At 47.0% G+C, this 14,293-nt stretch overlaps 1 protein-coding gene across 2 annotated transcripts in view; it reads right to left on the reverse strand.

Annotated features, from left to right (window-relative positions):
• LOC146186385 (atrial natriuretic peptide receptor 2-like) overlaps positions 1 to 14,293 on the reverse strand; it is a 259,439-nt gene that overhangs the window by 165,323 nt on the left and 79,823 nt on the right. For both annotated transcript variants that reach the window (XM_084607168.1, XM_084607167.1), the window contains exon 3: positions 11,921 to 12,076. In XM_084607168.1, coding sequence (XP_084463294.1) covers positions 11,921 to 12,076 — 156 coding nt within the window. The remainder of the gene's footprint in view (positions 1 to 11,920; positions 12,077 to 14,293) is intronic.

A 14,293-nucleotide genomic window follows, 5' to 3' on the forward strand; every position in this document is an offset into this window, starting at 1 on the left:
TAGGGGCGACGGAGGTCGTGCTGCCGGAGTGAACTGTTTTGGGATGGAAGACTGGTGCGTTGCTACGATTTTCGCAAATGCAGAATGTGGTCTCTGCAGAGGTATCTGCACAAGGTGATGCTGTGGAACCCTTGAAATATGTCGTATGTGCATTCGCAAAGAGTCTAGAACAATGTACGTTGAAAGCGGGTGGTCTTTGGAGAGTGTAATACTTCCCAGTATCGATGCGCTCCGATGGAGGCCCAAGCATGCGCGAAGGGCCTGACCCTGTACTGCCTGGAGGGCGCGCAAGTTAGTCTTGCACGTGTTTGAAAGTACGGGCGTACTGTACCGCAGGAATTCTAATAGTACTCTGTACAACTGCAGCATTGTCTGTACTGACAAGCCCCATGATGTTTCGCCAAGAAAGCGGATTAAGTGAGCGAGGGATGTTAGCTTTTTTTTTTTCTTTTCGATTGGGTGCAATGCGGGCTCCATGATAGACTGCAGTCTATCAGAATCCCTAAGAAACGATGAGTTTTGGAGTACGAAATGTTGTGACCGTCGATGCATACCGGATATTGATTCATAGATTTGCGTGTAAATGCCACTAGCGCGCACTATTCCGGTGAAACGCTCAGACCTTGTTTCTGAAGATAAGACGAAGTTATTGTTACTGCCCATTGAAGTCTTGCACGCACCTGGAGACGCGTCACAGAGGAGGCCTAAATGCCGATGTCATCAGCACACATTGATATCTGGACAGTGGAAGGGAGGTTCTCTGGGAGGGCTGTGAGTGTTAGAATAAACAAAGTAGGGCTTAGCCCACCACCCTGGGGCACACCACGGTGAGTGAAATACGCTGGAGTCGAGCCACATTCACACTGAATAAAAAATGATCTTCTTGTCAGAGACTTCTCTATCCAAGCAAACATCCGACCACCGATGCCACATTTTTCGCCGCATCAAAGATGACTGCATAAGCCACGTTGTCGTAAGCACCTTTGACATCAAGAAAGGGTGCCACGGACAGAAGTTTCATTCGTTTCTGTTGTTGAACCATGGGCCCGAGGTCAACGACGTTGTCAATAGAAGAGCGACCCCGCCAAAAGCCGGCCGTTGCTGTGGAATATATTGTATAGTGCTCGAGGTAGCACTCAAGGCGCGTCAAAATCATTATTTCCATGACCTCTGCCACGCAACTGGCCAAATCTATTGGCCTATAGGATGTGAGCTCGAGCGGAGATTTTCCTGGTTTTAGTAGGGGTATCAGCCGACTAGATTTCCATTCCTGTGGAACAATACCGTCGAGCCAAGAGTGGTTATAATGTTTTAGGAGCTCTTCTCGCGCGTCGTTGCCAAGATGGGACAGCGCAGCGTATATGATTCCATCTGGCCCTGGTGAAGTAGAACGCCTATATCTTGGAAGAGCAGAGTCGAGTTCCTCGCGAGAAAAAATCACATCCATTGCTGATTCCCGTGATGCAGGAGGAACAATAGTTAAGCACAAATATTAACATTTTAACAGTTCTCGGAGCGCAATATTAAGAACGTTTCCATGCATATAAACACCCAGCTAAAACGTTTTTGTCACCACGCCGAATGTCATCGCGGCTGGCTTAAGGCATCGCAAGGGGACACCACGCGGTATACAGAGCTTTGTACCGAGCATAGCACTGGCATAGACACTATCCACGTATTTGTACATACACGCTCACATGCGCAGCTGTTCTTCCTTCGATCAGTCAATGCAACGTCCATTGTGAACGATTGCAGCGAGTTACTATATACAGGACTGAGAGACGATGTCAGTACCGCTTCAGCCATGCATTACAACCCCGCTCTGCGTCGGAACGAGTACATTTCGCACTAACCAAAGACGCACCGTCGGAGTCGGGAACGACTGCAGCCCCAGCTCCTTTTGTGCTCATGACAAAGACTCGGGATCTGGATCGGCGCATACGGTGCGCCTTGCTGTGGCAGGCGTCAGCTACAGGTGGAAAGCCCACGTACCGCCGCTGCATAAGACGCCGTACCATCCGGATTCGTTGCCCGCTGCAGACTGAACAGGTGTACTTACGATTAGGAACAGAGCTGGGCGAATCTATTCCTTGACAAAAAAACAAAAGAAAACAAAAGAAATAGAAAAAAGTTCACTCCTCTCTCTTTTCCTTGCGTGGGAATGCATGAATTGGCAGTCTTGTGGCTTTTGCGTCATGTTTAGCACGCTATTCTGAAGACATTTTTTGTAATTTCAAGACAGAAAAGTAAAAGGTATAAAATATAAAAAATAAAACTGCAGCAATAAGGCTCTTCCTGACGCTTAAAACAGTCGCAAATGTTGAAAACGTTTTTTCTTTTCTTTACTGAATAATGCAGTGATAAGGAAAAGTGATTTTTTTTTTTTCTGTCGTGCGTTTTTAAAACACCTTTCATCAAGTGAAAATAAGTGCCGGGTAATAAAGAGGAGACGATATACCCTTTTGGCACTCTCTCCAAATGGCAGCTGCTGACGCATGAGCAGTGCCCGTAAGTAAGCGCCAACATATATCGAAACTTCAGAGGAATGGCCAAAGTATAGAAATAGCTACCGCGATACATACCACTTGAGACGTCCCCACATAACACTGCACGTTGAGAACTTTGGGCTGTTCGCAAGATTTATACCCTTCGCTTCATCCAGCATACATCTACAGAGCAGTTTCACCGTGAACATTGCTGCCTAAGAAAACAGCAGAGGCAGCGCACGTGCTTGCCTTTCCCACAGTGCAGATCCTTTGATCGCGCGCTTTGTTTGGGAGTCCCATTCTGACTCTTATATTTCTTTCCGCTTCCAAAAGAGCGCTGTATCGGCAAATAAAGCGAACCCGACTCAGCGGAAAGAGGAAGGAATTCGCAATGCGTGTGAACGCTGTGTGTCTGCAATGTACGGCGCCAGATAGCGCGAACAGTACACATACGGATGTTTGCTGCTTATCAAGAGAAGCACTGCCTTGTTTCCTGAAAGGAGAGCGGCTTGGGACCGAAAGCCGCAAACGTTTTCTTCGGATATCAGCGAGGAGAAAGCAAACATTAAAATACTGAGCAGCCAATGCCTGCCAGAATATGTACTATACATACATCATATGCGCACTGAAGTTTTCATCCTGAGTAACATCGGTGAGGGTCTAGAATCTTAGAAACGCTTGGTACAGTCCCAGAAAGCGGGATTCAGGATACGATTTCAAGACGAAAAGCTGTCTCAAAGTACGAAGGTATCGCCCATGCATGACCCCCCCCCCCTCCCCCTCTCCCCCCATCCACCTCCTTCCATTACTCTTCCTCCCAGACTTCAGTTCGCCCCGCCAAGATCTTTGAAATCCGTGCAGCTTATCTTTGGGGCGACTGTTCGCACGCGGCCTTTTTGACGTTAAACAAAAGCACCTTCTCTTTTTTTAGCAGTCTTCAGGGAAAAACATACTCCAAAATAAAAGAAAGCGACAGAATCTTAGGAATGCTTTGAACGCGTAAGGGTTGATTCGAGCTAAGGTTTTACTCCTGGGCTTCATACAGTGAAGTGCAATTCCATCAATTCCATCCGAGGGGGGGGGGGGGGGGGTATGAAAGCAGGAGTCTTTTCTGGCTCGCCACTCATTCAGCTCGTAATACTGCAAAGCGTCCGTGTCGCTTTCTTGCGTTTCTTTTTTTTTTTTTTCTTGCGTTTGTCGCAGCAGTGAGTCGAGCAGCAACCTTTACAGCGAGTCCAGTAACAAACTGCAACAGTACTCGGCTGCGGCTGGAGAAAATAAGCAAAATAAGCAATCCGGCAGCGGTCGGCCCGACCGAAAGCGAGTCCTCCAGGGATGCGCTTCTTCCTTCCTTTTAATACATTTTCTCTTTCTGCTTCTCAGATAAGCCGCACCATCATCTCACCATTATGCTCTCTCTCTTTATCATTTATATATTTTTTTGCTATATATATATGGCTCCCTCCCACATCGCCAGAAGTCCGAAGCACACAGAAAGGTGCAATAAACAACCGACCGCTGGGCCCGCGCGCACGCGACAAGATGAGTGGCGGGCACTCTGTACGATAACGCATGGAAAGTGGAGAACAAACAGGGGACTCCCACGGTATTGCTCGAATGAACTTGGCGAGGCGGTGCTAAAGGAGTCGCAAGTTGTCCTTTCTTCGGCGGCATGAGAGGCCGAGTGGGAGTGAGAACAGAAACAACAAGCCCTGTTTGTTGCACAGGAAGTCGTCCAAATGGAGCTCCATAAAACGCTGTGCGCTATATGCGCAGCGTACCGTATACTGAGACCTTTTTCCAATGCCCACCGCGAACGCCTCCTTACGCCCACAGGAGCACCTCTAAGAGTTTCGAGTCTCTGAGTGATTATCAGCCTGTTTGGGTAAAGAGACGGGGAAAGTGAAGAAGAAATAAGAAAAGACGCTCACAGTACTGTTCTGGGTATGCTTAAGGACATGTGAGCGAATATTAGATTCCTCGCCTCGAATCGGATGTGCGATTGCTTTGGCCTGACTTCGTATACACACGGAGGACAATATATTTTCATTCGCCTTGCTTATCGTGCTTGTAAATTGTGCTGCCTTCTTTCGTCGACGTGCCAACGACGGTACTCAACCACCTTTCAACAAATTTAGCGTTGGTTATCGCGTCGAAAATCGACGTAATTTATTTCAGAACACCCATCTGGACAAAGAAGAGAGAGAGTGTGTGTGTGTCGAAACAGAGCACTGGTCACGGTGGTAAGTGTTTCCCGAAGTGAAGCTCGGTTTGGTTATAGTGTTCTGATTTGTTATATATTACGAGGAAACTAAAGAAGAGAAAAAAAAAGAATAGTGTGACGCGTCAGAAGAATAAAAAAAAAATTGGGCGATATACTGTCCCGGAGGAAGCAACCGCCTTCAAGACTTCACTTATGCATAATGAGATGCACACTAAGGTTTTTCGCTACATCAGAGTTTTTGGTTATAACCGAATCTCTCGCCCCCTTTCTTCTATCCCACACGAAGAAAATGTAGTGATCTCCCTCTCTCCATTTTGCAACCAGGAAACTATGAAAGGTGGCAGGTGGTTCTTGCCACCTGTTGGGTGACAGATATGGCCGAAGCTTCGGACATGGCGGACAGCCTTCGCCTTCCCGGCGCTGCTAATGATTAAGCAATAATAATAAAATTAGTGATGTATAAGTTACAATCCACGGGACTGGACATTGTACTTGTGGTTATAAACATTCCAAACATTTGCCAAGGTCGCTTTTAGAGACCACGTGAATCGGATGGCTCACTATTCGCTTACAACGACGCTACACTATACACCTTAGCACTGGGTCGGAGAAGCCGCAGCCTTCGAGAAAAGGAGGTCCACCATCAACTCTGCTATAGTTTATCCAGGCCTCTGCCGGAAGCAGAATATTGGACGCGTACCGGATTCTATGGGCGACGGCACAGCATCGTACACTGTTCACAAGAAAGTGCCACCCCTGCTAATGCAACGCTCGGCAGGAGCGGAAATGAGCCATGTCTCGAACGGCGCCGCGGGGACAGCAACGCTAACATACGGCGCGACTTCCTATCTTCCGCTTATGCCAAACTCATCAGCCGTTACGAATGTTCGCTGACGACGAGCGCGTACCGCTTGCAGGCAAGTACACCGACCTGAGAGATGCATGATATTCATATGCAGTGAACCACTCATATCTTGCATACGTGGTATACCACGCACGCATTTCTTTTAATTATTCAAAGTCCGCGTAAAACATATCGCAACAAAGCGAGACGAATTAGTCCCCATTGTCATAATAAAAATCAACAGGCCCACTGCACGTAGAACTCCCCAAATCATCTCCATTTCATTACGTTTTGATCCAGCCGCAGCCAGCTGGCACTCTAGAAAATTTGACAGTTCAAACCTTCCGCTCCGCTCCCTCCGACTAGCATATCTGCTTTGCCATCAAACACCCTACGTTACCCTAATGAATTACAAGTTACCTTTTCTCTAATATCAATTTCCCTCCATTCCCTCTTATCCCGAATAGGTTTAGCTGGAAGGAATGAAACATTTATAGCGGTAATCTATACGTCATATAAATATAAATATGTGGGCCGAGCGATACCTTCCAGTTCCTAGAATGGATTATGAAAGAATATGTTACAAAATAGAAAATTGAACTTTTTCCTAAGATTGCAATCGGATAATTTAATTCGACCCGAATTTAAACCGACACCATGACCACGTTCTAGTTTAGCTGCAAAACAGCAGGTCTCGTCGTCCGCAGGCCACTAGATATTGGCCCATGGCTCCATTCTTCCCCTTCAACCGAAAGATTGCCTTCATATTGAAGCACGCGGATGGAAGAAACCGAGCCTGCCGCGATAACACTGGAGGCCCTGTTACAAGATAGCGAGGGGAAAGAAAATTTAGCTATTCAAAGCGCAAGCATTTTTGTCGATACTTCCGCTCCGGAGCCATCGTAGGCGTTCCCGATGTCGAGTAGGGAGGATGCACTTTAATCGCACGCCGCTATTAGCGAGAGTTCAAGTTCGGCGCTGACCGGCTCAAGGTGGGAAAGTAAATTACCGTTGCGGCTATTTCAAGATATTCCGGCAGTTACAGTGTGCTCAATATGGCGAGTCTCTACACGGATCAATGGGATTCTCGTGCTCAAGCACACGAGTTCCGCAACTCGATCAATGCCGGAAGGCCGAGGACAACAGAAACGCCGACAGAAAGAAAGAAAAAAAGAAGGCACCGCAAAGCTTTGCTCTCTTTTTTCAAGCCCACAAGAACATGAAGCTCTTCTGGATATTACTTCCCATTTATAAGGCACTGCAGAAGCGGATGTGGAGACGCGCCTCGTGGGAGCACGCCCACTCGTATTAGATCGTTCTTTTCACCCCAGCTTTCTGTTCCCTAAGCCCAAATTAGGATTTCTTTATTCCCTATTCTTGGCCACGTTTTCCGACTCTCTACACCTTTCTTTGCCTCGTCTTTCATTTCCTTCCAAGCCCTTCGGGATTGCGCGAAAAGACGATCGAATCGTCAGCAAAGTCCTCCGTACTATATACGGGGTACAGCCGCCAAGCAGCGCCAGCCGAAGCGTCGCCCATGTGCGAGATTGGTTCTGCATCATGGTCTTTGCAGTCCCCGCTGCTTTTGCCGTACTCATAGCCGCCCGCAGAGCTGCGGCGGCGGATGTCAGGAATTTCCGGCCGCGGCTCATCGGCTCTGGCTTTTCTCCTCTCGACTTTTTCTGCCGAAACGGGGTGCACAAGCGTACGCGCTGAGTAACGCTCTGTGGCTGGGTACCGTCGATGACAAAGACGAGGTGCGATCACGAAGCTCTGATTTCATATTCACGAGAGAAGGATTACATTTCTGTCAGACCGACTCCTCTGAGAAGGGAACTGCATCGCCAAATAAGCTATGGGTGTTCAATTTGACCGAACTGAATGGCCATTGTTAAAAGGATCGGAGATTGTGGCCGCACCACCAATGTGGATTTATGGTTCGTTCATGGTGGGGGTGGCTGAGGAAAGTGAGAGAGAGGAAGAGGGGATTATTTGAAAAAAAAAAAGTGTTTTTATAGCATTATTTAGTCGAAAATATGGGTTTCCACATGGTGCTCGTGCAAAAGTTATAGCTTGGGAAAGTGTGGACCCCCCTTCTCCTACCGCCCCTGCCATTACGTACGAAAACTTTCTTGATGGTCTGATGTAAATTGTACGGCTGCCTGAGCTTCCGTTTTCTTTCTTTGTTTCTACCAGACGTCAGCTTCCTCATCAACTGCAGAAGCCGCTTCAGCGATGTATGGTGGTTTCAAATCGACGAATTACTGAGCGATCTTGAAGCTTAAACACAATGGTCGCAGCACGCTCTCATCAGCTGGGAGAAACAGAAGAATACTTAGCCTCCACCTTTTCTTGAAGACCACCGGTGGGGAGGCCAAACTCTCCGCATCGTGGGAGGGGGCAAGGAATTTCGAGCTCATGTGTCTGAAAGATGACTAATAGGAAACGGAGGACGTACCATGCCCTCGCCTGCTCGTCTCCTGTTCAGGGGGTGGCACTGAGAAACGGGTATATACACGCGAACTAATTTACAAAATTAACAACAAGACAAGCCTTTTTGTATTAATTAACAGCCACGCTACAACTAAGGTCGGGAGTGGAAGCGTTTAAAAGTTATAGGAGTGCACTTAAGTCTGCTTACGTACAGAGTTGCGAAAGCATTGTGAGTTGAAATTGAAATTATCTTTATTTGTTGGAAGCGACTCAAATAAATCCTGCGGCTAGCTCGAAAAGCTGACGAGGCCTTAGCCCCCCTCCCCTCCCCGAGCTTCGTTGCTTAGTACTGTTGCCTAGTTGCGGTTTCTATTAGTCCTATTCGGACGGAGTCAAATTTTCCAGCTCGAGGGAAGAAAGCTTCGGATTAGTCCACCCAATTTCCAAGCCACCATTGAGTCAGTAATATTAAAATTAGCTTAGTCACCAGCTTTTGTCAATCTCGGAAGAAGTCAAACATTAGGGGCCCAGGGCGGTCAAATTTTGGGAGTGGCCCACTTAAAACTGCAAGTCACGCTGAATTGTCCATAGTCAATGCGGTTACACACCGATTTCGGTTAAACTTGGACGAAGACAAATTTTGGGGGTCCTGGGGGGTCAAATTTTTTGGGGTGACATATTCAAATTTAGTGGTCATCATCGAGTTGGCCATGCTTGAATTAGATCAGATACCAAATTTCGACAAGTATCTGGTCATTCGCGCGAACACGCGCTGATTTACAGTTACTACGGATGGCAGCACCTCCCTGCTATCAGTCAGCCATGTAAATTACTGTCTCTAATTTTTCCTCCTTGGTCACTCTGACCTCTTAAAATCAAGAAGATCATACCGGATGTCACTGGAAAGAACGACATGCTACAGGCTGCTCTGCTACAAGCTGCTCTGACCTGCTTAGCTGAGCAGTATTCGGAAGACACATCTATACTGATGGCTCAACTTCTCACGAGCCCTCATCATGCGGTCTTTATGCGCCCTCATCAGGCCAAATTCTGTCATGGCGCCTACAGCGTATAACATCCTCCACCACAGCAGGGCTATACGGAATAAAAGAAGCTCTCTCTTATATTTTGCGCCATAAGCCAGGACGCTGAGTAATCTTCACGGACTCGCAAGGCGAAAAACAAACCTTGTAAAACCTACTGAAGAGAACAAATCCCCAGCCAATATCTCCTTACATTAGATACCTGCACCACTTGGCTGTTGCTGAAATTCGCACTATAATTTTTTAATCTATTACGGCTCACTGCGGCATCCTGGCCAACGAGAAAGCAGACGAAGCGGCCCGCAAAGGTCTACAGCGTCATAACAATAAGCACATCTTTACAAAATCAGATGTGTCCCGACTCGCTAAACGATATACCCAGGATGAGAGGAACCGCCTCTGGAACTTGCCAAGCCATCATTATCTCTTTCTCCATTCCATTGACCTACATCTCAAATCAAGGCTACCACTCGGGCTTCTGCGTCATCTAGAAACAATTATGATCATCCTCAGCCTGAGCCTGACTATACCCATTGCAAGGCGGGGGCCTCTCCCAAATTCCTCCAATTAACACGGTCCTGTTGTAGCTGCATCCACTTGACCCCTGCGAACTTCTTAACCTCATTTGCCCAACTAACTTTCTGCCGCCCGCTGCTGCGCTTTCCTTCCCTTATAATCCAATTTGCTGCCATAAGCGACCAACAGTGATCTTCTCTTCGCACTACATGTTCTGCCCTTGCCCATTGCTTCTTCTTGATGTCCACTATAATGTCATTAACTCGACTTATTTCTATGACCCACTCTGCACGCTTCCTAATTTTTAATTTATCATCGTCTCCATTCACGCTGCCTCTACGAACTGTCTACGATACCATTTCAAGCAAGCAGAGAGTCTGTATTGGGACAACTGCATCTCAGTTGAGATTTTACTTCATATTCTCCTTGAATGTCCAGCGTACGCACTATGAGCAATGCATGCAGTCTGTCACCCAAGTGCCACTCACAGTGGACTCTATATTACATCCTTTAGGCTGCTACAGGCAGCAACACCGTGCACTGACATTTTTATTTGCTATTTACGCGTATTGGTGTTTTAGGTGATTTGTAAATTGCCCGCTCACTTAATTACCCGCTGTACATGCACAGTATTGGACTTCAGTCTCATCCAAAAAGCCATCCATCCATCTATCCATCCATCTTCAATCTTTACATCTTCCAGAGTGACATCACGAGCAAACACGTCGATCTCAGCTGCCCCGTTTCGCGTACCGTTTCCTCTGCGAACTGCCAAAATTGGAGAGTCGAGATCTGCAAGCTAACATCATAATCCTCATCATAATCATTATCATCATAATTGCCACCGTCGTCGTAATCATCATAATCATCACCATCATCCGTTACGAGCCTAATGCTATGCGAATGCCTCTTAGCTCCTTTCCATTAGCATTTTCCAGATCCATCGCATGTAGAATTGGTGACATGCCGAGAACCCAGTGAAAGAATGCTGCGGAACACGGCAATGGACCTCCCCATTCGCAGCAAATCAGCACAAATCCGGCGATGTGTTTCAGAGCTATATACAAAATCCCCGCTTAATATAAAATCCCATGGCGGCGAATTACAAAAGAAGACAGTGTAAAAAAAATCAGCCTTTAGAACACTCCAGCGCAAAACATGAATATATTCGCGTCATTCTGTTTCAGTCTTCCAGCTGCGATATTTAGTAGCAATTACTTTTATTAATCATTCTGAAGCGCCCAGCACTACTCTCATCTACGGTCTGCAACGTGAGGGCCAGCAGGTAATGCAACCGCCGGCTACGGCATCAAAGGAAGGGCTGACTAATGGAAAGAGTAGGGCAAAAAAGCACTTAGACGCACGCACTCTGGGCATGATGCACGCTGCAGCAGAAATGCATCCCCCGGCATACTAGGCTTGCTAATGCGGCGGATTGCGGTGTCTTTACTCTGTTCTTATTCTTTTTTGCGAAAACTCCCATGGCAGCCAATATATGATATTGAGGCTGCCTTCTTACCTTTTATGCCTCTTTTCCATCCTCTGCTTCGTCCCCGTTCATTTACATGCATCCGTGCTGCCTCCTCTCAGCGTGTTCACTTATATGTACACTGCACTGGGCTTGGAATACGCAGTGTAAGCTCACGAAAGGGTTAGTTCTTTGAATGCGGAAGCAACGCGAAAGCCAATAAGTCAAAAACTCCGCCACGCATCTGAAGCCTCTGTCATCTGCCACGTGGCAGGCGGTAAAAGACGCCTGTCACCTACGTCGCTTGGTACACTAGAAAGACCTGCTCTTGTCGGTAGGTGGAGAAATGGAGATAAGGAAATGGCCGATTTACTCCTGGGGGGACGACGAAACACGGAAGACTTGGATATACCGAAGAAATAGCATTTAAATAAAGATTAATATAACAAAAAATTCGGATACAACGAGAATCCTTAATGTGCCCCTCAGTACTGCAGCGCAGTCGAAAAGGCGTGTCACGGTTTGCTCCCTTAATTTCTCCACATTAAAATTGCAACGGATCGCATTTCTTGTAGCCAATACCATTAATGGCCCGATGTGTTTGATGGCAGAACGTCAAGGCAGGCGGTTTGGAGCAGTTTTGGAGCAATATCGCATCTTGGATCCGAATGGATAAGAATTGAGCACATAATGCAACACTTCCGACTCCGCGACTGCTTTTGTATTTTCTCCACATCAATCGAATTGATATCCAAACATTTCTTTACTGCAATCCAGGTTCTCTGCAGAGTTGCAGGAGTTATGAAAATACTTTTGCATTGAAACTGTGCCCTGAAAGCCGCGCATGATTTTCTCGCATCAAAAGAAGGAAGGTGAGTCAGAAAACACTGCTGTGCAGGGTCTCACTTAGGCAGCAGCTGGTAGAGGAGATCCTCAGCCTTCCGCTTCTGTCCGAGGTAGTCGGCGGTGCGTTCTTCGACCAGGGACTCGAGGCTGCTGGCGTACTGCTCCAGCCGACCCACTAGCGCCTCCAGCAGCGCCTCGCTGGCGCTGCACGGGAGCCTGCACGCACACGGGAAGCAGCGAACACTATCAGCACACTGTACGAGTGCCCACGTCCCAAAGATTTCACCAAGGCATCTTTAGCGGAGTGAAGAGAACACTAGTCAACAATACCTGGCACTCGCGTTTCGGCCGCGAGACCGGCATTCTTCAGAAAAAGCTGAGTTGCAGACAATGTCCGATAGGACGACTGCTGACTTCCTATAAAGAGACGTAGCCATTACGTTCTGTAATAGTATACCCAGCTCTGTTTTTCATTCGCGGCAGGGGCTGGATTTATTTTCATATTTCACAATCGCCTGCCAAGAAAGTATCCTTAAATACGATATGTGTTTCGTCAGCTAAAGCATTGCCCATTACGCGGGATATATTTGTTTGATTTTGGTTTGAGTTTGTGGTTTTTAACGTCTCAAAGCGACTCAGGTCATGAGACACGCCGTATAGTGGAGGTCTCTAGAAATTTCGGCCACTTTAACGTGTACTGACATCGCGCAACACACGGACGCCTCGCTTTTCACCTCCGTAGAAAAGCGACTAGATCGGTATTCGATCCCGCATCCTTGGGCACAACTATCGAGCGCCCAAACCACTGCACCAACACGGCGGAGTAAGATATATTTCTATTAAACCTGTAAAATCTATCCCTTTTCCTTGCCTATCGATCCTTACTTGGGCTCAGTCTAGTACGTGAAGGCCTAGCGGGTGGAGCCCCAAATGCAGAGCTGACGGCTGAATCCTATTCGGTCATCTCGGCTGAAACTGTGCCTCCCGTTACGTCAGTGACAAATTTACAAAAGAAGGATATGTTAGAACAATTCGGCTATAAATGCGCTTTATAAGAAATGGTGTGAAAATTTAAACGTACGCCAAGTTTTATTAAAAGGTTCTAGAAGCTTCAGCGCCATTAACACCACAGGAGACTGCAGCAGCGGAGTTGAATGTTTTTCGGAGGAAGAGGACTACGTGCCCGTTTTTGGCTCTCTGATTTAGGCATGTCCTGACATAGGGGAGAGATAAAAGACGAACTCGTGTTATACCCCTCTCTGCCTCTAATACTTCTAACTATATACGGTTTCCTATACTTACGGAGCTTAACATGAGAGGTTAAGTGGAGAAATATGGGAGAGGCCTTCGCCCTGCAGTGGGTATAGTCAGGCTCATGATGATGATAATGATGCTTACGGACATTGTCCAGCTTTGTCCTTAGCTTGTGTTTATTTATTTCGCATTATTACTGTCCCTTCATAAAGTCAGCGCATCGTGACGCAAGGCAGCCGAACAGAAGATCCCTTTAACGCAAACTAATACAGAACAAGATGCTGCTCCTGGAATGTTCGTCGCTTCTCCCATCCTGTCCGTTTCATAAGCTGTACTGTCTCGTGCGGCCCGTCTGAGTCTTTCAATTCACTATCAATCATGAATTCAGGACGCCGCGCAGTGCAATGCTTACGGACTAAAATCGAATGCAACTCAGTGAAAGGGCATAGTCCCCAGGCAGTAAAAGATAAAATACTACACGGCTGCAGAACGGCGAAAAAGCACTCTTCGTGCAGCAAACTATTACGCCAACAGAATAAAGAAAACTACTTTGAAGTACTCGACATAGATGCGGAACCACTTGTGTGGAGTGGTCCGGGGCCGGGGCCATAGAGAGCTGGGCGTGCCACGCATAGCGATAGCCAGTTCGTTCGCGATAGTATTGACCTGAAGGCAGCAAGCTTCGTTCGTGGCCTCAACTCGCAGCAGACCTGTGGGCTTTGTTGATCGCGATTTGAATCTTTTTCTGCGCGTGCTACGCTTGGCGAAAATATGTACTGCATATTACCACACAGATCCTTAATATTTGAGTGCATCAAGGCAAGCTGACAATGTAAAAAACATTTACCCGGTTTTTGTAGAAACCTAACGGTAATTTATTGCCGAACAGTTACAGCAATTTCTAAAAGAAAACACTTGCAAAAAGCAACAAAATTCATAAAGTAGACTCCGTGTACTTAAATACGGAAGTTTATTAGCAGTTCAGTACGGAAGGATAGTCCGAAGGATTGACGTCAAGGCCTAACTTACTGACACAAAGGCATACAAGGTACATTCCTAAAGACGTAGAGTAGCATTATCACTGTATCGCGATTCCTGAAATGGCACAACTTATGGTTGCTCGCGCTTACATGCCTTATTTCTTGGACTTTCATTCAGGTATCATTGCCCTTTGCCCAT

Source organism: Amblyomma maculatum, chromosome 6 (assembly GCF_055883805.1).
Source record: "Amblyomma maculatum isolate TAMU_Amacu chromosome 6, ASM5588380v1, whole genome shotgun sequence".
NCBI classification, from domain to species: Eukaryota; Metazoa; Arthropoda; class Arachnida; order Ixodida; family Ixodidae; genus Amblyomma; species Amblyomma maculatum.